Genomic DNA, 24,722 nt, shown 5'->3' with positions numbered 1-24,722 from the left:
GTGTGAACAGGGGGGACTATTAGCTCAGCTGCAGAGAGCAGGAGAGACCCTGGCTGCCATGCTGAGGTGAGTTCAGACTCCTGTGCATGGTTCAGAAAGAGAAGAAAAATAAAGTGAGGAAAAACAGTTGCAGCAAAACTGGAGGAAAGCTTATTCCATGGGAGGGAACAAAGCTGCACTTTTGATTTCAGCACCACCATGGCAGTCAGAGGTAAAGCAGGCCTCATCCCCTGGCTTGTGTCTGCAGGTGGAAAATGCTTTCACAAACACGCATGATGGAAACAATTTTCAAGGAGAATACTCGATAGTCTGGTGGATAAATCCTCACCTTGCATGCACCAGGATCCCATACGGGCGCTGATTTGTGTCCCGGCTGCAGTTCTTCCCATCCAGCTCACTGCTTGTGGCCTGGGAGAGAAGTCAAGGATGGCCCAAAGGCTTGGGATCCTGAACTGGTTTGGGAGACCCAGAAGCAGCTCTGGGCTCTTGACTTCAGATCAGCTTAGCTCCAGCCATTGGGGCCATTTAGGGAATGAATCAGCAGATGGAAAATCTTTCTCTCTTATCTCCTTCTCTCTGCAAATCTGACTTTCCAGGAAAAATAAAATAAATCTTAAAAAGAGAGAGAGAGAGAATGAAGAGAGAGAGAGAGAAAATACTGCACAGCTAGCCCTGAGATCCTTTCTTGTCTGTCGCACTGCTCTGTGTACTCTGACGCCTAATGGAAAGCCACTTAAAAGGGGACAGTTGCTGAGCGAGTGACCAGGTACTAGGAGTTGCTGCTCCCGGTGTGTGGGTGGTGGAGGAGCCCAGCGGCACGCTGCACCCTGGAGGAGCATTGCACCTGCGGAGGCGGAGGAGGGCGGGAGCGGGCGCCGCAGGGGTGGGGTGAGTGAGGGCAGTGGCTCCCTGAGCCGGTAGCTCTGGACACAGAACAGGATGGACACACAGGAGGGCAAGGCGGCGCCGGAGGCCCCCGGCCGCGGCTTGGTGTCGGAATGGTGTGACATGGTGGGGCGGAACATACGGTGAGTACACCTGGTTGCTCTGGCCGGGGTGCTGGCCTGGGGCAGACCCCTTCCTGGGGCCGGGGTCCACCACACTGCTGCCGCCAGAGACCTGCCGTCCTCCTGGCTCTTACAGATGCTGAGTCCTCAGCCTTAATCCCTGCCTGGACAAGGGAAACTCCCGGGGTTTGACTTTGCAGGACTTTGCAACTTCTGGGAACCCGCTCCCCCGTCTCTCTTCCCTCCCCACCCCCAAAGTAGAGATTCTTTGCAAAGATGGATCAGAATCCGTGCCAGTCCTTTCCTGACCATTTTACTGATATCAGGGACAGATAGGAATATGGCTGCAAATAATGGCAACAGCCAGGTGCTATAATCTTGAATGACATCCTCTTAGGTCAAGGGCCGTTGGCAGACAGGCTCAGAAAGCCAGTGCCTGATTGGCTGCCTGGCTCGAGGCGGGAGCTCCCTGGGGGTGAATCTGAAGAGCCACCCCCATGCTCACCTGGCATTACCTTTGCAAATCTGGAAACGTCTCTCAGAGATTTCCACTTTGCCCCTTCCTCCCTCCCTTCTGTGAGTCCTTGATGGAGAATCTTAAATTTCTTGAGCAGACCAGCGGCACATGAACCAGTCTTGTTGGAATGGTAACCATGTGCAGGTGGAGACCCAGGTTCTGGGCAGCTTGTTGGCATGAGGAGGTACTGACTCTCTTGTTTGCCTCGCTCCCTTCTCACTCCTTTGGCTGCATTTCTCTACTGATTACAGAATGGCCAGGAATCACATCTAGACGCAGGAGATGTGGCTCTGGCAAGTCCTGTGAGGGTGACAGGTAGGAACCTTGCCTTCTGTTGCTCCCAGGGCTTAGAGCAGGTGACAGCTCCAGGCTGAGCCTGCCTGCGGGTTGCACTTGCCACACTCCCCTCCTCTTTCCTCTTCTCTGCAGCTTTGCATTTTTTTGGCTGTAAAGAGCCTGGGGAACAAGCTACCTTGTTAGGGTGGGAGATGGGGGCTGGGGCTTTGTTATCTGCCTCACCAGTCAGTAAAAACAACCCGTGGGATGCTTTCTGAAAGAATGGAATGTTGGGCTGGGTAGCGTGGCCTAGCGGCTAAAGTCCTCACCTTGAACGCACCAGAATCTTATATGGGCACCGGTTCTAATCCTGGCAGCTCCACTTCCCATCCAGCTCCCTGCTTGTGGCCTGGGAAAGCAATCGAGGACGGCCCAGAGCCTTGGGACCCTGCACCCATATGGGAGACCTGGAAGAAGTCCCTGGATCCTGGCTTTGGATCAGCATAGCACCGGCCGTTGCGCTCAGTTGGGGAGTGAATCATCGAATAGAAGATCTTCCTTCCTGTCTCTCCTCCTCTCTATACATCTGACTTTCTAATAAAAAAATAAATCCTTTAGAAAAAAAGAAAGAATGAAATGTTAACACACGTCTGCATTTCATCTACTGAAGGCTGTGTGGATTCCTAAGCGCAAGCCTCTTTCTGGCACTTGGAACCCAGCTTGTTTCTCCAGAGGCTGAATCAGAGGCTCCATCAGCAAATACATGGAGAGCTTGCCCTGTGCCCAGCGCCGCCCAGGGCCTTGGGTCCATTGACATGTGTGGTGAGCCTCAACACTTCATCATAGGATGTGTTCCAGGACTGTTTTCTCATGCACTGGGGAGTTTCACATTTTGTTAGCTACAATTGCTACTTATACAGTGCATGGGTCCAGGACAGTAAGTTTCCACTCCAGACTGGTTTCTTTAAGTTAAAAAATAGAAGCAGTCATCACCCAGGAAGTTGAGGGGAGCCAAAGGACTACTATCCCCTTCCAACTTACTCCATTTCTGGAGGGTGCAGAGAGAGGGAAGCCCGCAGTAGGCGGAAAAGGTCTTGCATTCTTTGCACAGTGTCAGTTGTCTTCTGTTGGGCATTCCGACACATGCTGGCTGAATGAATTGCGCACCCCCCCCCCCAAGCACAATAGCTCCTCTTTATGTTTTGGCTTGGTGATTCACAATTGTGGCTACATTTGGGCTTCATAAAGGTACAGGAAAAACACTTCTGAGCTGGAAGGATTTGCCCCAATTTACCAGTGAGAAACACGCAGGCAGGTGCTATGGCCCCAGGGGGACACTGCATGGTATCTTTACAGCCAGAGCTGATCAAAGGGTGGGCAATGCAGTGATCAGGCCCCAGGGTGCCCTTTGATGTGGCAGGCTGCCAATGGGCCAAGTCAGGGCTCAAATGATGTTGAAGAGCTGCTGGGGGCTTCTGATTGCCTTCTGTTCCAAGGAAGTCACATCACAGGCCCATGGTGAAGAGAAGGGCTTTGCATTATTGATGCTCCCTGGGGTCCAGCCACACTGTTCTCTCCTTGAGCTTTATGGGAGGAGGGTCTTGGCTGAATTATTTCTTAACTACAGACGTGGTCCCCTCTCTTGCCTTTACTTCCCAGGCAGGGCTTGAAAGGCTAACTTAGAGGGAGACTGTCTTACCCTCCTTCAAAAGCTGCCCTAGCAGGAGATGGACAGGCAGGGTGTACAGAGTGTGGTGTCTGGAGATGGAGCAGGTGCTGCTGGGAAGCATCTCCGACATCTCATTGCTATCTATCTGGGCTTCATTTGTGGCTCTCAGTGGCTTCTCTGGGATGTGACTTCTGAAATTTATGAGGAATCCTGTCCTATCTTTGCGACCATCTTCATGCAACTATTTGCAACTATTATGAAACAACATCCTCGTTTCTTTCCTGCTGACTGTGTGAGCCAGCAATCACCCATGTGTGATTTAGCTGGGAAGCTATTCCCGAGTCTTAGCTCCCATCTCTTTCCTGCTTCTTGCAGAAATCACTGGAAATTCACGTCCTTTCCCTTTGTACCTCTCCCCCACATATAGGAGTGCCTTGATTTTTAAATCCACTAACACTGGAGGGAGAGTTCATTTTGTGTGTGGGGGGTCTTTCTTGGAAGACTTTGTTAGCAGAAGTCTCCTAAGAACAGAGGAGCAGGTAGGGGCAATGCCATGGGTGAGGGAGCCCACAGAGGAAGTGAGAGTGCAGAGGGGAAAGATGGGGATTCTAAAACAAGATTTGTTGAGAGCACGATTTCCTTCCACTGGCCAGTCTGGATCCTGGCCTTCAGTTTTGCTTACCTGGGTGGTAATTAGACTCTGTAGGACCACGCGGCTGGTTCATCGTCATCCCAGGATGCTGGGCAGACATTTCTGGACTGTGATATCAATGCACTTGTTACTTTGAGAGGGTGGCTTAACTGTAAAGCCAAGATGACAACAGTTGTCGTCTATAAAAAAAAATCAAGATGAGGGAAAACAGTTTATCAAAGTGTTTTGTAGTCTTCTAACCTCAGCCTAGTATTGATCACTCACAGCAGGGGAAGGTGTTTACTTGTGGTGAAGTGATCTTATGGACAAAAATTGGAAGCCAAAGACAATGACACTGATCTCTCCTACCCCTTGACTCTTCTGGGCCTCCTGAGAAACGTGGCTTGAGATGGAGGATTTTTGTCACCGGGGGCAACAGAGCCAGCCAGATGCACACGGCTCCATCCTGCCCCTGCATGGTTTCCAGCTTGGCTGTAGCCACTCGTGGTCCCCTTGGCTTCTCAGTCCTTTTTCTGCTCCTCCTCCCCTCTAGAGACCCCGGTCAGAAGTGGGGTCTTCCCTCATTGACACATTCCTTCCTAAGAGTTAGTCAGAAGAGAGGGCATCTAATGATTACTTGCTCCCTGCTGTAGACAAATACTCATATTAGTCAGCACACACAGCACTGAACCGTGATAGATTTTAAAATGTGGCTACTGTTGAACTGTGTGAATCCTGTTTTTTGATGCCCTTGGGGTCCAGCCTTGGTCTTAAGTGGGGCGAACTGAAGAGAACATACCCAGCTCATTCCCTGCCATGTTCTTCGCCCCCTCATGCTCTGCATTTTTCAGCAACTGGCCGGGGATGGCGGAGGGGTGCTCAGCCTCCCTGCTTGGTTCACATGCTTCCTCCTGGGTCTCCAGTCCTGGCCCGTATTGCAGGCAGTCAGTCACATACAGCTGGTAAAGGATTTTTTTAAAAAGCCAGGTTAGCTGGGATGCCCAGTCTTTGTCTCTTAAATCTGACTTGATTTCAAGAGGAAAAAAATAAAAACCCACAGGACAATATTTGGACAGATGTTGAAAGCTTTCTTTCTCAATATCTTACAGATCTGTTCCGCATTCCTGCTCAACACTTGGAGGCAAAATTGCTGCTCTGTACAACAGCTTCATCAGTAAATCATTAAAAGAACACATTTTTCCTCCTCTGATGGAAATGCTAATTTATTTTAATTTTTGTAAGTATTTCTCTTTCCATGAATTGACTTACATCATTTTTTTTTTTCCAAATGAAGAACTTATTAACCCTGCTAGATGTGACAAATGAGAAAGACATGTCAGTTGTAGCATTGTGGGTGGTCAGTCTGAAATCTGTTCAGTATGGACTTAAATTCTGAATGGCAGACTGTTGGTGTTGGGGGTTTGTAGACACAGGACTGCTTGCCTTCTGCTTGCCAGTTTCTTTTCTTAGTTTTATTTATTTATTTATTTTATTTATTTTGAGAGAGAATCTTCTACTTGCTGGTTCACTCCCCAAATGGCTACAATGCCTGGAGCTAGCCCAGGTGAAACCTGGAAATTTAACCAGGTCTTCTACTAGGGTGGCAGGGCCAGGCATTTGGGCTGTCTGGTGATGCTTTCCCAGGCACGCTAGTGGGGAGCTGGACGGAAAGCAGAGAAGCCAGAACTGAACTTTAAGGCCATGGCTTACCCTGTGATACCACAGTGCTAGCTCCATACCCTCCTATTCTTATCTGAATTAACTGAATGAGAAATACAAAGAAGAAATAATATATATATATATATATATATATTTTTTTTTTTTTTTGCTGAGCAAGGTGTTGGTGTCACAGTCTCTGGTTCTTGCTAGCATTTGCTAGCATACCTGTGTTCTTCCTGCACATGTCTGGGCTTGTGACCATTAGGTGAGACTTGGATTATAAATATTCATTATTCCCTTCTGATCTCTCTTATGTTTCTGCCAAACAAACTTATTGTCTTACCAGCTACCATGGTGGGTTTTTTTTTTGTTTTGTTTTAACTTTTTTGGCATGTCAGCCCTGGATGATAAACTGCTTAATTAGGAGCTTAGTGTAGTAGCTTGCAACTTAGAAATGTGCTAACATAAAAAGGCTCATCAAACCCTCACCCCCCTGCCCTTTTTAAAAATTTTTTGGAAGATGAGGAATTTGACTCTGAGGTTTGGTCTTGATAATGATTTCTCATTCCCAGACAAAGCCCCTTTTCTTGTGGACTTAAAGAAGCCAGAGGCAAAGATTCCCCACACGGTGAACTTCTACATCAGATCTGAACCAGGGGTGATGCTGGGAGTCTGGTGAGTGCCGCAGTGGACGCGAGCCGGCTGGGCAGACAGGTTGTCCTGTGAGATGGATACAGGGAGGGGCGCCGTGTCACCTGCTGATGCTGGGGTTGGGGTTCTCTGGGGGCCCTGGAAATTGCTCCTTTTCCATGGAAGTGTGGCCTGCCTGATTTTACATTACAGGAATTTTCCTTTGCAGTATAAGGTCTTAGACATCAGCCTTTGCTTCTGGCCTTGCCTAGCCTTCTTGTCCATCCAGCCACCCCCTCCCAGGGCATGTCCTATTCCCAGCACTTCCTTCTCTCTGCCCCCTTCCTTCCCTCCATCCACCCTAGCATTGCCTACTGTCCTTGGGATCTCATTTGAATTTGAGCTTTCAGGAAGCTTTTTCTCACCTTCAATTTTGGGTGTTTGCTCTCAGGGGCTGCCAGAGCCTATACCTTATGACAGTTCTTTGCCCCATAATGACATCTTGCATGGTTATTTGGAACAGGTTTGTCTTTATTGGCAGGTTTGCATTCTTAGCACAGGCTTGGACTGCAGAGGGCATTCAGTAACTCCGTCCAGGGAAGGTGTGTGTGTGTGTGTGTGTTTTCTTTTTTCCTCTATTAATCACAGACTTTCCTGTTGTTTGTTTCAAGTACTTGCTCCTATCCACCAAGTTTCCAAGGTCCTGTTATATCTTTCATCTCCCTGAATTCACATCTCCGAATTATAGAATATTTAGGAACCAATACAGTTCCGTGTCCCTTCTTCCTCACCTAACAGCTAAGAGTGGAAATTTGGAGATCTTATTCTTTGTTCTTCTGTTTGATCTCTGGTTGCATGGTCAGTTGTCGCCAACAACAGCAAGGCATGTAGTGCGGGCAGTGCACCTGCTACTCAGTACAGAGTCTTTGTGACACTGGTGGACTTTCTGCCCTTCAATAACTGGGAGGAGTGAAGATTTATTCCCCTCTACGCCAGTCCTTCAAGTCCCCTGCTACTTGTCATAGGACAACCTCTGCACTTTTGAGGTTTGCTCATTGGCTTGAATAAGCAGGAAAATTGGAGCTCACAATGTTGTTTGAAATAATGAAGTCATTTGGTGCACTGCACAGAATAAGCTTTGTTTCAAGTTGAAGTTCTTTTCTCCCACAGAAGCTAAATTCTTAAATTCTCTCCAATTTATCATACTGCCATGATGTACTATGATCTCGTTCTATTTGTGGTCTGCCTTTTCCTCTCTGTTTTACAAATAAAATAGATTTTATAAATTTAATAATTAAAAGAGGCTCACAGGAAATGGGTGTTGTGAAAAAGCTATGTATGGATTTCAAAATACTTTTTACACCAAATAAACTCATCTTCTCATTTTCCCAAGCAATGTGAAGTCCCCTTGTACGCGTAACACGCAGTGGCTGTCTGATTCTGGAGGGTGGAGAAGTGCCCTCTGTGCTGCTGTGCTGAGCACCCCTCCTCTCTCTCCAGGCACACGGTGCCCGGCTGCCGGGCGGATGAAGCCAAGGGGAAGGACCGGCTCTGGTATGAAGCGGCCCTGCAGGACGGGAACCCAATTATCGTCTATCTCCACGGCAGTGCACAGCACAGGTCTGTGTCTCTGCTTGGGTTTTATTTTTTGAGATTGAAGCAATGTATCCCCCTGGTGGAAGCCAAGAGCATGGCTGAGTTCGCCTCTCTGCATGCCTTCACGTGCTTACTGTGTTTTATTGAAATCTGAGGCTGTTCTGGCAATAGGCTTCTCTTAAAAATATATTCAATATCTACAATCATGTGGGTCCTTCACTGAGAAGGAAAAAAAGAGAAGCTCTTCCAACACGTGGGTGTTGATTTCAAAGAGGGCGGGGGCTCCTTGAGTCCTGAGAAGTGTCTGGTTTACTTGGTGCATTTCAGGGGTACTGGCCAAATTCATAAAAAATGGAATTAAAGAACAAGTTGAGCAGCAGGCACCTGGCACAGTGGCTAAGACACCCAGTGGTTTAGCCAACCCACTGATTTCAGAGTGTTAGGTGTGGGTTAGCCAAGCCATCCCAAGGCAGAGCATCTGGGCTGGAGTCCTGGCCCTGCTCCCAGGTCCAGCCTTCTGCTGACAGGACTTCTGGAGACAATGCAGGTGGCTCAGGTGGCTCTGGGCCACTTACTCAGGAAGGTCTGGACTGTGTTCCTGGCTCCTGGTTGCATTGGTCCAGTTCGGCTGTTGTGGGCATTTGTAAGGTGAACCAGGGGATGGACAACCAGCCTGTCTGTGTCATTCTCTGACTTCCAAGTACATGAAACATTAAAAAATATTAATGTTTTGGGGCAAAAAAAAATCTATGCACACTTCAAAAAGTGATCGGTGTTTTCCATGAACTTTTTGAAGACTCATCACAGTTCCATAGCAGTGCCTTCCTGAAGGTGTTCATGGGGCACACAGGGACATGTTGCAAGGGTGTTACTTAAGGGGTCTTGATAGTTGTCAGCTTCGTTACACCCAAAGCTGAGAAATTCATTTTAAGGCTGTGCATGTGTGCCTCAGACCTTGCAGTTTGGATTTCTGGGGAGATCTCTGTCCCCCTGAACCTGGAGCATCACCTAAAGATGGTGTTCTCCGTGAACACCTTCAGGAAGGCCCATGAAAAAAGGCCAAGTCTTGAGAGAGCGGTCACCTGGCAGCAAAGATCAGGGAGAGGAGGCTGGCGCACAGGCAAGCTCAGCCTTTGACTTCTAGTGTCCCCCAGGGCTGGAGCGGGGTCTGGGGTCAGGGACCACAGCCCCTCCTCCAACATGCCCCGAAGAATCACAGCCTGCTGAAGGCCTTGACAGTGCAGCAAAGGATAGCTTGGGAGACCTTCTCTGCTGCAAAGCTAGCTTGGACTGCAGAGAGCAGGCGCAAGCATGGGTAACCCTCTCTATCCTAATCGGAGGCCCACATGGGCCTGCAACTTCCAAATATTCTTAAATAAATTAAAAATAAATATTTCTAAATATTGCTAAATAAGTATTAAAATAAAAAGTCAATTAAAGAAAAAAAAAAGAAAAAGAGATGGATTTTCAGGAGTTCATCAAATACTGATGCTAGGCAGCACTTGAGAGATCTGGGCATCCAGGCCGACTTAGAGGCTGTGCCACAAGGGGGAGCCCCTGAGTCGTTTTAGCTGATCTCCACGCAGGAAAGCACTTTGTCTCCCGGTTACTTAACCTCTCTCACCTAAGACAGATGTGAGATTAAATGCGAGCCTGAAGGTGACGTTCACTGAACTTGTCACCACAGTTGCTCATTCTTTCATTTTTTCCAATCTCCTTTACAGGGCAGCATCTCACAGAATCAGGCTGGCAAAGGTACGTCTGGAAGAGGCTCAAGGCCCGGGGTTCCTAAGTCGGCACTGGTTGGTATTCTGAGCTGCAGCTGTAAGGGGTTCCTCAAGTCCTGAGTCTGGCTCTCTGGTGGGAGATCCCAGGGCGGCGGTCAGGATGGGCTGTTGTGTCTGGGGCCGTAGGCCTGCAAGCAGATGTTTCCTCCTGTGCTATCTATGAGGCATCCAATAGCTGTGGGTACCTCTGGGTCCCCAACAAGCATGCTTGCGTTATAAGGGGAGTTCAAATAGCGCATGGAAATGAGCAATGCAAAGATAAGTTGTTGTCAGCTCCAAACATTTTGAGATTCATCAGTGCGTTTTTTCATCATACGCGTTACCTGCGAACCTTTGAAGACCACTTGTCTATACAATTTCAAAATGGACTTTTCATTGCATTCCTGCAATCTTTGTGTTCTCCTGTGGGGTGAGAGGGGTGGATTGAGAGTACCTGGAGCCAAACGGGCACCTGAGGAAGTCTGCACCACACGAGGCGTTCAGCCTCTTGGGTCAGGCCCTGCAGGCAGCGCTGAACGCGTGCTAGGCTAGGAGTGCCAGGACAACCAGTGTCACAGAAACGCCGGAAGTAGTAAGAGGCAGGAAAAAGTAATGTAATAATTCACTTTTTTGGGGATTTGATTTGCTACTTATTTAAAGATTTTTCATCTGTTTTATGGCGACTCGAGTTCTGCAGTTTTTCTTACTGGTACTCATTGGGTTTTGATATCAGAGTGTTGTGGATGTCTTAAAAAGAATTTGAAAGCAATTTGATCCCTCAGTGTTCCCAAGGATGTATTATTGGCTATTATTTTGTCTTTAAATATTTAGTAGAACTCACTAGTGAAATCATTTCATTTTCTTCCCCCCCTAGGGAAGATTTTGAAAATCAATTAAGTTCTTAAGGACATAGGTGATGCTATTTGAAGTTTTTTCTTTCCATGCCAGGTTTTTGAATGTGTGTGTTTTTAAGATTTATTTTTATTTGGAGAATAATTTACATGAAAGGCAGATATTATGGAGAAAAGAGGCGAGATAGAGAGGTCAGTCTTTCTCTGGTGTGGCTGGAGCTGAGCTGAGCTGAGCTGAGCTGAGCTGCAGCTGGGAGCTAGGAGCCTCTTCGGGGTCTCCGACATGGGTGCAGGAGCCCAAGGACTTGAGCCATCTTCTGCTGCTTTCCCTTGCCATACACATGGGGTTGGATCAGAACTGGAGCCAGGACATGAATGGGCACTCAGATGGCATGCCTGCACTGGTAGGTGGAGGATCATGTTGTAAACGATCCACTGGTGGGGGAAGGTGCTCCGGGGTCTGCCACCCAGGTGGCAGACCTGGAGGAAGCTCCTGAATTCTGGCTTCAGCCTGGCCTCGCCCTCATTATCACCGCCATTTGGGAAGTGAGTGAGTGAATGGAAGAACTCTGTCGCCTTGTCTCTCCCTCTCTCCATGTAACTCTTTCAAATAAATAAACAAATCTTTTTACAAACTCAAACTGTGGGGCTAGTGCAGTGGCATAGTGGGATGATTCTCTTCCTGTATGCTGGCATCCTTTATGGGCACTGGTTTGTGTCCCAGCTATTCCACTTCCGATCCAGCACTCTGTTTATAGCCTGGGAAAGCAGTGTAGGATAGCCCAAGTCCTTGAGCCCCTGAACCCCACTTTGGGATACCCACAGGAAGACTTGACTCTCAGCTTTGGATCAGCTCAGCTCTGGTCACACAACCATTTAGGAAATGAACCTTTGGATAGAAGACTGACCTTGTTGTCTTTTCTCTCTGTAAAAATCCACTTTTCAAGTAAAAATAAATTGTTTAAGAATCAAATTGTATCCTATAAATATGCATACTTACATGTCCACCAAAAAATAAAAATTAGAGGAAGGGGGTTTGGCACAATGATTAGGACACTGCTTGGGAGATGCGATTTCCAGTCCCAGATTCCAGCTTGCTGCTACTGTGTCCCCTGGGAGCAGCTGGTGATGGTGCAAGTAGTTGGGGTCTAATATACCCAGTGGAGACCCAGCCTGGATTCCTGGTTCCCTGCCCATCCTCGGCTGTTGCGGGTATTTGGGGAGCGGAGCAGGGGTGAGAAGTGCCCTCTCTTTTTCTCTGCCTTTCAAGTAAACGCTCTGCCCCCCCCCCCAAAAAAAACCCCAAACATTTGAAATAGAATGCAAAGTTACAGAAACATTTACTGTGTAACCAGGAAACTGAGCACACCATGTCATGCCATCCTGTCACAACCCTGTGAGTAAGGACTGTTGTGTTATACTTTTTGAGAAGTCATGCACTGTTATGTAACCTGGCCAAGGTCACACAGCAAGCAAGTGGCAGAGCCAGGGAGCCACCTGGGCTGTTGGCCCTGCTTAGCCAAGCTGCTTCTCCTCTTTCCCACCCAGTCTGATCTCAAGTTTGGAGTCAAGCATCACATTTTGAAACTGTACCCTCTCCTCATTTGTTAAACCTCCACAGCTAGGGACCTGTGTGTCGATGAGGTCCTTTTGCTGTTTTCTTTTTACCTTTTTCCTCTTCCTCTTTTTTTTTTTTTCTGTTTACTTTTATTTGAAAGTCAGATTGAGAGAGAGAGGAAGAGAGTGAGAGATGGAGAGATGCTCCATCTACTGTTCACTTTGCAAATGGCCACACAGCCTGAGCTGGGCCAGTCCAAACCTGGGAAGCCAGGAGCTTCTTTTTGGTCTCCCACGTGAGTACAGGGGCCCAATGACTTGCACTAGCTGCCACTGCTTTCCCAGGCCATAATCCAGGAGCTGGATTGGAAGTGGAGCAGCTGGGACCACCCACACAGTATAGCAGAACCACAAGTGGAAGATCACTCTGCCACTGGGCCAGTCCCACTTTCATCTTCTAACTCAAGTGATGACAGCAGCTTTGTTATTCAGGTGCTGAGTGATGGTGGCTTTCACGTGCTGTCTGTTGACTACAGAGGTATGTATTAAGAAAACTTTTTCTTAATTGATAGGAGGCTTTTTGATTTTTTCAATCTCCCTCCTTTTGGAGCTCGTGATAATGTGTTTGCATTTCCTTGCTGCCAGGATTTGGGGACTCTACGGGGAAGCCTTCAGAGGAAGGACTGACTGTGGATGCTGTCTGTGTCTATGAGTGGACCAAGGCAAGAAGTGGCACTACCCCCGTGTGTCTCTGGGGCCACTCGCTGGGCACAGGGTGAGATATGAAGACAGAGTACCTGGAGGGAGGGGCCTCAGGGCCTTGTTTTTGGATCCAAAGCAGCAGGCAGCAGCAGAAGACTCATGGGGCTCGGGGCGCAGAGGCTCTCCTCGGCATCCTCTCATTCCAACAGAGTCCAGAGACCTTGCTCGTCTTGGTGTGACCTTCGAGGCTGTGCTTGCCTGTGACCCTGGAGTCCAAGAAACCCTTGAGCAGTTTCAGGGAAAGGGACCTTCATGAGGGCTCTGGGAGGCTCTTGGAATCCTGTGTGCAACTTTGTATGTACAGTATTCTCCAACCAGGGCCCGGAGCTTCCGCCAGGCGCTCATCCCAAGCATCCATGCTGCTTACTGTGTGCTCATTGCTTCACAAGTGCACTAATCTTCATTGTCTTACAGAGTTGCAACAAATGCTGCAAAAGTATTGGAAGAGAAAGGTAATATCAACTACCTCAGGGGAATTTTTTTTTGCTTTTGCTTCATTGGGAAAATATAGTGTGTACAGTCTGAACACACAAATACCTAAAGCAACACACCTTGGTAATCTGACAGGGTAATCAACTTTCCAGCTCTATTGCACATAAAATAATAGCTACTTCTCCAGGTTACACAAAGAAAGTATTAAGGAAAAAAACAAAATTATCTTTGAAGGAGCTTTCTGTGGGAAGTGGCAATAATATAAATGCTGGGAGAGGAAAATCATGCATCATGAGACGAGAGAGAGGAAGTGCTAACTGTGGCCATTGTACATTGTATTTGGATTAGTGTTTCTCATAACTGTATGAATCAGAATCTGTTGCAGGTATGTGTTTAAAATGTACATCATCTAGAGCCAAGTTGGTTTAATGAATTAGGCTGTGATTTGGGCCAGATAATTTTTTTAGACCAAAAATTAGAATTTACTCTATATAGCGATGTTAAGATAAATGCTATAGAATTTTAAGATTCCAAGATTTTAAAACCTGCCAGGCTTTCTTCTTGTGGGTAGGGTGTGGTGGTTCTATTCTTATCTACCTTGTTGCTCTAGACTGAGTATACACAGCACACTGTTTATGGAAAACTGTACAGTGCACTTGACACATGACAGCAGTATCTTCTTTTACAGTAGCTTGCTTTTCTTCTGACAGGTATCTATGGCAGAAACAGCTCACCTTAATGCAGTCAGAGACTGAGCTGATGGGGAACTGGGCTTTGGTTGCTCTGAGGCTGGTGTGTTCCTTGCTCACCATAGCTCCTAGGGGGAAGCCCTTTGAGGCCACAGCCAAAGGACAGGCACTGGGGTCCTCCCTTGTCTGACCTTAAACTGCAGGTCAGACAAGGTTAGACTGTGAGAAAGCTCCAAGTCCTACCTGGGTTCTCATCTTCCCAGCTAGCCCATTGCTTTCAAGGCTGCAGTTGCTTGGAGGGGGAAAGGCAGCTTGAACGTGGTAAGCTTTTCTCTTCTGGTGCTGGCTCTGCAGTCCTCCACCACTCAATAGCTTTCATGTGCCTTCAGACACATCCGCATGTGCATGGATGTTTTATACCTGTATTATTTTGCTTTCTTAACTTACCTAAACTATGGCAATCCAGTTGTGTTCTTAGAAGGTAGTGGTTTGGGGGTGCATGGTTTGCACAGCAGTTAAGATGCTGCTTGGGAGGCCCGCATCCCATCCTGTAGTGCCTGGCTTTGAGTTCCAGCTCTGCTTCCAATTCCAGCTTCCTGCTAAGACACACCTTGGGAGGCAACAGGGATAGCTCAAGTATTTGGGCCCCTGCCACCTACATGGAGGACTTAGCTCCTAGCTTCAGGCTGACTTGGTGCTGCAGGCATTTTGAAAAAAAAAAAAAAGGATGGAAGATACCGCTAAAACTGTCTGCCTTTCAAATAAGATAACATTTTTTTAAAGAGGGAAAAGGTGGTGGCAATGTCTTCCAGCCATTGTTTGTCTTAAGCTTGTTAGCAAGACCCGCCATAACCCTCCCGAGATTCATACTCATTCATATGGTGCAGAGGAATTTGCTTTGCTAATAAGCTGCACAAATGATGTTCATGTTTAAGACCTTGAAGATCCACTTAAATAAGAAAAGAGATGTTGAGTAGAAGAGTTACTGATTTCTATTTTATTTTGTTTTTAAGGATGCCCAGTTGATGCTATTGTCCTAGAAGCTCCATTTACAAACATGTGGGTTGCAAGCATTAATTATCCCTTGTTAAAGGTGAGTTTCTGATTCATCATTGCAGAATGTCGAAGTATGGGTCATTTCCCTGCATATTCTGTCTCTATTTTCTCTCAGCTGCTTTCAAATGTTCCTAAGTCATTCTAATCTGAGATGAGACCTGTTACAGTTAGAGAAGGGACAAAAGGACTTTGGATTTGTTAGCTAGCTTATTATGACTGAAGGCTTTATTTATTCATTTATTTTTATTATTTTTTTAAAGACTTATTTCTATCCAAAAGAGTTGCAGAGAGAGAAGGAAAGACAGAGAGATCTATTCACAGGTTCATTCCTCAAGTGGCCACAATGGCTCGAGCTGGGCAGGAGCCAGGAGCTTTTTCTGGGTTACTTTCCCAGGCCACTAGCAGGAAGTTGGTTTGGAAGTGGAGCAGCCAGGCCTCACACTACACCTGCAGGTTGAAGCTTAACTTGCTCTACCATTGTATTGTCCTCCACTCCCCGCCCTCCACCCCCTCCCATTTATTTATTTTATTTGAAAGAGTTACAGAAAGAAGGGTATCCCAATGCACAAATGACTGCAACTTCCTGGGCTGGGCCATACCAAATCCAGAAGCCAGGAACTCCATCCAGGTCTCCCACATGAGTAGCAACAACCAAAGCACTGGACATCTCCCATTGTCCCTTCTCAGGCACATTACCAGGAAGTGGATCAGAAGTGGAACAGTAAGGACTCTATTGGCACTCAAGCTGGATGCCAGCAGCCTAAGCAGTAGCTTCAATCACTGTGTCATAACACGGACCTTAAAAGATTTTTGTTAAAAAATATAATCCAAGTGAACTTTACCTGTTTTGTTCTCCTGCCAACAGTACATTAGTTTCAGTTGCTTCATATCCTTCCTTGGTTTCCTATTGACATATTGTTGTGGTTTTAATTACACTTCCCTGGTGATGATGATGTTGGACAATTTTGGTTCTGTTTATTAGCTATTTTGATATATCACTTGCATGATTCTTTTTCATGACTTTTGCCTGTTCATCAATTGAGTTGTCTTTTTTTACAGAAGTGCTTCATACAGACACTCCTATTACTTTGTCTTTTCACTTTAAAAAATATATTTTTACTCATTTATTTGAAAATTGGAGTTACCTTGAGGAGAGAGGAGAAAGAGGAGGGGGAGAGAGAGAGAGAGAGAGAAAGCTTCCATGCGCTGGTTTACTTCTCAGAAGGCCATGTTTATGTTGAAGCCAGGAATTTAATTTAATCCTGATCTCCCACATGGGTGGCAGGGGCCCAGACTCTTGGGCCTTCTGTTGCTGCTTTTCCCACAATATTAGCAGGGAGCTGGGTCAGAAGTGGAGCTGGAGCTGCTGGGACATGAACCAGGACCCATATGGGATGCTGACATCACAGGTGGCAGCTTCACACACTATGCCACGGCACTGGCTTCTGACATTTTACTTTCTTAATGATAAATTATTGTGCTCTTAAATTTTAGTCACACAAATTCAGCGGTAGTTTCACTTATTCTAATTCTGTTGATTTTTTTGGTATAGTTTTTTTTGGATATTCCATTATTAGGTGTATATGCCTAATAATTTGAAGATACAGTTTTTACATCTCCCAGTGGATTTATCCTTTCTCATCATGAAATAGTGGCTAGTGTCCAACATTAGCCAATCCTTCTTTAAACGTGTGCTTGCATGGTTTATTCTTTTTTTGTTCCCCGAGTCTCAGCTTTCCTGTCTTCTTTGAATTTATGTACATTTTAAATAAGCAGCAGGTGCATCTTGATTTCTTTTCCAGTATGACGGACTTTGTTAACTGTAGTGGTTCCTCTGTTGCATTCATTCTACTGCCTTCCTCTGTTTTGTCTATTTCACACCGCCTGCTGCTCTCTCTGACTCGGCAGCTGTCCCACGGAGAAAGGCAGTGCTGAGGGTGAGGCCAGCCTCTCTGCCCTCGCCAGGTGTTTACACTGAGACCGCTCAAGACCTCGCTGCCTTAGTAGGTGGCTGTTGCTTTCAGGAGAGTTTTCACAGTGTTCCCCACCCTCCCACCCTGCCCGCCCACCTGCCAGCTGTGTTTTTCCAGTTGTCTTTGGCAAAAGGCTTATCCTTCATCATCTATCCTTCTACTATAAGAGAGAAATTTGAGTTTTTGAAGTCTGAAATTTAAAATGTCATACACTACACGTATGTTCCTCAATTGACCAGGCATTACACCCTTATAATTCCTTTGCTCAGTGAAAATAACCTTAATTAAAAAGTGTATTTAGGGCCCAGTGCAGTAGTCTAGTAGCTAAAGTCCTCACCTTGCATCCACCAGGATCCCATATGGGTGCCAGTTTGTATCCTGGCAGCCCCACTTCCCATTCAACTCCCTGCCTATGGCCTGGGAAAGCAGTCGAGGATGGCACAAAGCCTTGGGACTCTCACCCATGTGGGAGATCTGGAGGGGGCTCTGGGCTCCTGGATTCAGATCAGCTCAGCACTGGCCCTTCAGGCCACTTGGGGAGTGAACCACTGGACAGAAGATCTTCCTGTCTCTCCTCCTCTCTGTATATCTGACTTTCCAATGAAAATAAATGAATCTTTCCAAAAAACCACATTTAGCATAAGTCTTCTTAAAGTTTATGGAAAATGTGTATTATGAACAAATTATGTATAGAATTCCATTTTTTTGCTGCTAAATCAACTTTAAAAATTCTATTTTCTAAGACTTTTTTAAAGTACCCTGATAATACCTAAGCTCTCAGGCAATTAGCCGAACTACACAGTGCACACAGGGCTGGGAAACCTTTTTCATGCCAAGGGCCATTTGGAAATTAATAACATAATTCATGGGCCATACAGGATGATCAACATCAAAATTGGCGTGCTGTAGATTTATTGAATTCCCAGTCCTGCCTGCGGTTGCCTAGGTAGGGCCAGACCCAGTGATTTCACAGGCCTTATGGGACTGGGTGTCCCCCAAACCCAGTGAGTAGAGCATCAGTGGTCTCCCTTTATGACTCTGTGGGGCTAGCAGTCACCCAGCTGAGTGAGACGGCACTGTGCTAAGTATCACCTAGAAGAACATGAAATTCAAAATTCGCAGTACTTACGGCTTCTACTGCATGTGCGTTGCCTTTACAGCATCAAAAATCCTTGTACACGACTGGAGGGCTTCTACAGCTCAAGTCTTCCTCTAACTCTTTGAATGTATGTGCGGTAGTCCTGCAATGTTGCGTGTTCTTTAGGGAAAGTGGCTCCTGGGTTTGATTTCTGGGTGGTTGCGGATCAGCTGCATAACCGACGCTGATTGCTTGTGCTATTTCAGCTTGTCCCTGAAATGGAGCAGTTGCAGTCTATTTGACGTTGCTCTGATCCCTAAATGAAGGAAAAGCTATAGTAGCTACAGGTGCTGCAGTAGCACCTGCCCCGTGGGTTCTCCTCTCAACCCCAGGGGCTGCAACTCTGATTATTACGGCTGCACGAGTGGGTGCGAGGCAGGGAGCATTAGGACCTAGTCTAGGGCTGGGCGCCTCAGGCTCCAGGTGTTTTCAGTTTGTTTGGAGATGCGGGATGTATGTGTGAGAAATAAGGCAACATCAGAGATCACTGCCGGGTCACTTTTGAAAGAAGTTGGCTCTGCAGAATAGGAAGGCAGCATGGTGGTAGTGGGGAAAGAACATGGAGTTTGACTATACAGATGTGGGGTCAGGTCCAGCCTCTTTCCCCAGCACTGCATGGCTGTGGTTGGGTAATACCCTTCTCTGAGTCCCCCCAGTTTTTGAGAATAGCTTTGATGGGGCCTGTTGCTCAGAAGTTTGGGGAAAATGAAATTAAGATCATGCCTGTGAATCACCCAGTGAGTACTCAGCACATACAGTGCTTGTTCCTACCCTCCCCGTCTGCGGTAGGAAGCACCATGATAGAGGGGCTGGCAGGACCAGGAACATCATTCCAGGGTTGGGAGAACCGAGGTCATGCTTATGCACGTGTGTAGCCTGTGAAGGCCATACAGATGGGGGGCATTGCCTCCTGGAAGGTGCAGGAACACATTGAGGAGACAAGTTTGCTTAGAGATGGGGGAGTTGAGGCTTAGAGGCTCTTCTGATTGTCATCTCCCTTGCAAGAAGAGGATGCTGGACTCAGTGCTGGGTCTTCTAACTCTAAGAAGACAGCCTGGACAGGAGCAGCCTCTGGCACAAAGGACTAACCAGACAGGGATGAGCACTCAGCCAGGCTAAGAGCTGTTGTTTTCAGTGGCTGCATGGGGCCCTCCCCAAGTACCAGCTGATTCTGCGTAGCTAATGTTCCAAGAATATGTAGCAGGTGGAGTTCCAGAAGACAAAGGGAGGTAGGAGGAGCATTCAAGAGCTCCTGGCTATGCTCTCCACTGGAAGGGGAGGTGTGACCTTAAAGTGTCGAAGGTCAGCCCTGGCTGGGAGGGAGTGAGGAATGAAGAGTGGGGAATTTGCAGGCACTCTCTTCTTATTAATTTTTTTTAAAAGAATCATTTATTTTTATTAGAAAGGTGGATTTACAGAGAGAACAGAGACAGAAATATCTTTTCTTCTATCTGCTGATTAACTCCCTGAATAACCACAATAGCCTGAGCTGAGCTGATCTGAAGCCAGCAGTTTCTTCTGGGTCTGGCATGCAGGTGCAGGGTCCCATGACTTTGGGCCATCTTCTGCTTTTCTGGGCCATATGCATGGAGCTGGGTGGGAAGTAGAGCAACTGGGACATGAACCGGAGCCCATATGGGATGCCAGTGTTTGCAGGCAGAGGATTAGCTAGTTGAGCCATCATGCAGCCCCCTCTTCTTATTCCTTAGAATTCCTCACGGACCACCTCAAAGTGTCTCTCGCTGACTTTTCCTTAGAGGAGTTCTTATTACAGGGGTGGGGAAATCACAAATCAAGGAAAAGAGAAAGCCAGCCAAGCAGTGTTGTCCTCAGCATAGAAGAGGAGGAGGAATACAGAAAGAGGAGAGGCAGTGGCAGGCCTCCCAGCCTAAGAGCTAAGGATCTGCTGTAAGGAGGGGAGGTTCCAGAAGCAAGCCCAAGCACAAAGTGGGAAGCATATGTTTGTATTAATTGGTGCCAGCCCGACTGTTTCACATCCATTTCTTTTCCACGTTCCCTGCAATGATGTGTTTAAAATGCTCTTTATGAATTCTCGGTGTTTCTGTCAATATTCGGAAGCTATAACAAATAATATTATAACCACAGGGCAAGTGTTCATGGGTTTTCTTAAAAACAAAACAAAACAAAAAACGGTGAAGCAAAAGTTTGCATTGTTGAGCCTCAGCCTGCCCGTTCTGTACCCATTCTCTTCCCTTTGCTGGGTCCCATTTACTGCCCTGCTCCCCTCACTTCCGCCCTCTCAGGGAAAAGCCAGCAATACTTAGCTGGTATTTCCTGTTTGCAAATTTATCTGAATCTGAAATTTAGTCACACTAACATGAAAATGACAGGTAACAGTTCAAATAGCACACCAGGGCTTTTTTTCCTAAATCCATCGCATCTTCAGAAGATATTGAGGGGGTGGTCTATTAGATACCGGGAAGTTCTCTAGGTTCTGGAGATGCCTCAAGGAGTAATAGAGTTATGGTTCCTCTGCTATAGGGTGTATATATTGCTGAGGCAGCACATAAAACACAGGTACAGAGGAAGAATTTAGCAGTGAGAAGGGCTTTCAAAACAATGAAACTACGCCATTGGTACTATGTGGGAGGGGGTGAGCAGGGAATGAGAGCTGCTTAGGAGCGCCCTCTTAGAATTAGCATCTGAACTGACACCTGCAGGAGCAGGAGGGCAATGTCTCAGAAGAATCCCAAAATCTCAAATGGAAGGAAAAGCTACAGACTGGAGGACTTCAGGAGCAGATAGCAGCAGAGCCTGAAGGTGGATGGCAGGGTCACATGACAGGACATGTGGCTGGAGATGGATGTGACCACTAGATTCTGTAGGCTCTTGAAGGCCAAGACAATATGCTGGTGTTGATGCAAGAGCCTCGAGTGGGTGTTAAGCAAAAGATTGTGATGATCTGATTGACACATTGATGTGATCCTGCTGGTTGCCTTATAGGAGTTGGGCAGGGAGCCGTCTGGGATAGTTGGCATAGTCCAAGTGAAAGGGTGGCTGAGACCAGGGGACAGTGGAGCCGGAGAGAAATAAATGGATTTGGGAAATTGTATGGCAGTGTGGAGATAGGGACAATGTGTGTGAGTGAAGTGCTACGTGAATAGCAACACTCAGTGTTTCTGTCTCTTCCTTTTCATGTTCTATTCAAAGGGATGTTTGTAGGGAATAGGGGCTCAATGTTGTATTGAGTTAAGACTATTGTTAAGGTAGACCTAGCTGGCATTCTATTTGTTGAGATTTTTCTACTAAAGAATCAATTCAGCATGTTTTGAGAGATATCCTTTAACTAATTAATTATGTTCACAGAAGAAGCGATTGTTAGATTTTTGCTTACCATTGCTTCTTTATGAGCAAGAATGAGTGCTGCTATTTGTATTTTTATTCATCTATTTTTAAACATTTATCACAGTCCATTTGTATTTTTTAAAAAGATGAAAAAATAATTCTTCACCAATAATATATGTATGATTTATTTCTCCTTCGTTCCTTTCTATTTCTTATACAGATTCTCTATGATAATAAATTACTGTTTAAAATTGTAAAATTTATGCTTAGTTTTATTATATTTAGGAAGTCACACTTCTGATGGCTCATAGTGGGAGACTATAGCTAATGGCCATGGGACAAATATTAATAATTTTTCTTTTTCTGAAAAATAGATTGCCCAGAAATTTCCACGATGTTTGCACACAATTATGGACGCCATGAAAAAAGACAAAATAGTCTTCCCCAATGATGAAAAGTAAGTGAGTATTGACAAAATATCAAGTATCACTCAGAGAGGTTGGGTGGGAAATGAGGGGTGACTTATTGGACAATAAATCTAAATATATATACATATTAGAATATTGATCTATCATTCTTAGATGAGCACTAGGCTTTGAAATAGAATATTTGGGAATTATATGACACTTTCTGCAGTGACTTTCACAATTTTGTTCTCTTAGGAACCCTCCAAGGGAACCGTATGTTTAATAGGACATATCCAGATTTTGTGACAGTCCTGCGCGGTCTAGTCTAGCACACCTTGGGGAATCCCTCACCTGTAGGCCTTATTCCCTATGGAACAAAATCTTATCCGCCCTCTAGCTGACTAGCCTGCCGGTGAATCCAACTACCGGAGTTTGGTAACTTAGCATGCCCCCTGTGGAACAGTTAAGGATATTTGCAAAAGGAGTTGTTAGCAATATGTTGATGGCTGCACCATATGTGAGAGAATCTGACAGCTCCAGGAGTCACTGTGACAGGGAGGGATGGGCATGGGAATTTGGGACAGTTTTGGAGTGGGAGACAAGATGCCATAGCTGTTATGAGTTATGAAGCTAGAAGCATGACCAGAAAGCCAATCCACCCTGCTAAGGTACATTTTTGGGGAGAGTAAAACACATTATAACCAAGAAATCACGTTGGTCCTGGGGCAGTTTCTGTTCTGTTAAGTTATTTTTGATGGTCTCCAGTGAAAGTATTCCACTACTGCAGAATGTTGTACAATAAGGAAGATGAGGCCTTTCTAACAGTACAGATTCCATGTAACAGTATTTCTTCTTAAGTATTTCCCAAAATCATGGAGAAGAAAATTTAGTTAAATTATCAGAGAAAACAGCAATGAGGGAAAGCTTGCCGTGTGAAGCTGTTAGGTTTAAGAGTCAAGTAAAGACATCTTGCATGCTTGGGCAAGCCTCCTGCTTTCCTGAAGGGTTAACTAGAAGATGGTGAGTGAACTTACTGCGCTCCTTCCACCTGTCCCTAGCGTTAAGTTCCTGTCTTCCCCACTGCTCATCTTACATGGAGAGGATGACAGGACGGTGCCTCTGGAGTGTGGGAAAAAGGTGAGTGAAGAGCCCAGCGCTGGGCACGGAGGCATCCTGGACTCAGGTCATTGTCTGCCAGGCAGCCACACTTGGATGAGAGTTTCTGGCAGGTGTCTGATGTTGTGAGGAGTGTTCACAGCCCTGACTAGCCACCCTGCCCTTACACAGTGAGCCTCAGTATCCTTGGCTGTTGCTCAGCCTAAAGGCATGCATGTGGCAGGTGCTGGTTTCTCCTCTGTGCCTGCAGAGACAAGATCTCAGGTTGCTGTGGAAACCTCCCTGCAGTCTGTCAGAGCAGCATTGCAGGCAGAGGGGGCAGGTCTTGGGGGTAGTGGATGCTCATCGGGACACCTGTGTACTATACTGGAGGGGCTGGGTTCAGATACCAGGCTCTACTCCTAACTCCAGCCTCCTGTGAATGCAGACTGCAGCAGGCAGCAGGTGATGGCTCAAATAGCTATGTTCCTGCCTCTCTTGTGAGTGACCCTGAGTTTGTAGCCCTCAGCTTCAGCCTGGCCAAGCCACTGCTGTTTTGAGAATTAGAGGAATGACTCAGTGGGTAGGAGCTAGTACATGCTAGCTCCTCCTCTCTCTCTGAAATTTCAAAGAAAAAATACAGATGCAGTCCTTTCCTTTCTGTGCCTCTCTGCTAGAGTTGGGTCCATGGCAACTCCTCGTGCCTCTGCAAGGATTTTCAGGTGGGGAGGACAAGGCTAGTCTGTTCTCTTTCCGAAAGGGGAGATCAATGAGAGAACCCTTGGCTTTGAGTTGCCGGCCCCTGAGAGATGGTCTTCCCGTTTTTTTGCAGCTCTATGAAATTGCCCGCACAGCATATAGGCACAAGGAGAGGGTCCAGCTGGTTATCTTTCCTCCTGGCTTCCACCACAACCTTCTTTGTAAAAGTCCCCTGCTGTTAATGGCTGTGAGGTAAGAATACCTTTGCTCAATGTCATTCTTCCTGCTCCTGGCATGTTGGGCTGCCCTGGTTTCTGAGTCCTTGGAGCGGGGATGGGGGTGGGGTGGTGGGGTGGGGTGTTTGGAGGGGTTGGGGGGGGATGTGTTCACTGATCCTGCTCTTTTCTCTGCAGAGATTTCCTGAGCAAGCAATGGGCCTGAGGACAGAAACCTGTAGTGAAGACCTGATCCCAACCGTGCCCTCCGCTCCCTGAGTCTGTGTTGTGTGTTATTTTTATATGGGGCCACCTGGATGAACTGAGGCTATTTGCCATTTTAATAAGGGAAGCATGGATGCTTCATGCAGAATTTCCATGTGGGGAATCACACCTTGGCAAAAATGTGGCAGTCAGCTAATGACGTGTAGTGTTCCAAGATCCTGGGGGTGGGGAGGTATCTGTGAAGAAGGTGGCTGCTTGGTTGGACTCTCTGTCTGTCCCCAGAACATGCACATTGAAGTCCAACCACCAGTGTGATGGCAGTAGGAGGCTGGGTGTTTGGTGGGGAAGGGTGTTCCCAGGGTGACAGGGATGAGTACTCATGCGTGGCATTAGTGCCCTGTAACATAGGCCGGAGGAAGTTCCTTACCTCTTGCACCATGTGAGGATGCAGAGAAGGTGCCACCCAGGAGCCAGGCTAGAGCCCTTACCAGATTTGCAATCCACCAGCACCTTGATCTTAAACACCTCAGCCTCCTACAATCCTAGTGTCACCCAGTTATCCGGGT

General features: G+C 46.7%; 1 protein-coding gene across 2 annotated transcripts; it reads left to right on the top strand.

Moving 5' to 3' along the window:
* The first annotated feature begins 939 nt into the window (after positions 1–939).
* Positions 940–24,676, top strand: LOC121168177 (protein ABHD12B-like). Of its 2 annotated transcripts, XM_040998054.1 has the most exons (13): positions 940–1,028; positions 5,210–5,337; positions 6,332–6,434; positions 7,890–8,009; positions 9,710–9,740; positions 12,652–12,697; positions 12,805–12,934; positions 13,336–13,373; positions 15,056–15,135; positions 21,890–21,972; positions 22,981–23,059; positions 23,850–23,968; positions 24,130–24,676. In XM_040998054.1, exons 1-13 carry the CDS (start codon positions 940–942, stop codon positions 24,155–24,157), a joined length of 1,074 nt encoding a protein of 357 aa, XP_040853988.1. In that variant the 3' UTR covers positions 24,158–24,676. The 2 variants fall into 2 exon arrangements, with proteins under 2 accessions (XP_040853988.1, XP_040853989.1); XM_040998055.1 differs by lacking the exons at positions 5,210–5,337; positions 6,332–6,434 and having other exon boundaries at positions 24,130–24,673.
* The last annotated feature ends 46 nt before the right edge of the window (positions 24,677–24,722 follow it).

This window comes from Ochotona curzoniae, unplaced genomic scaffold, assembly GCF_017591425.1.
Source record: "Ochotona curzoniae isolate NIBS_2020 unplaced genomic scaffold, NIBS_Ocur_1.0 patch72, whole genome shotgun sequence".
Classification (NCBI taxonomy): Eukaryota; Metazoa; Chordata; class Mammalia; order Lagomorpha; family Ochotonidae; genus Ochotona; species Ochotona curzoniae.
This window is presented reverse-complemented; position numbering and strand designations above follow the sequence as displayed.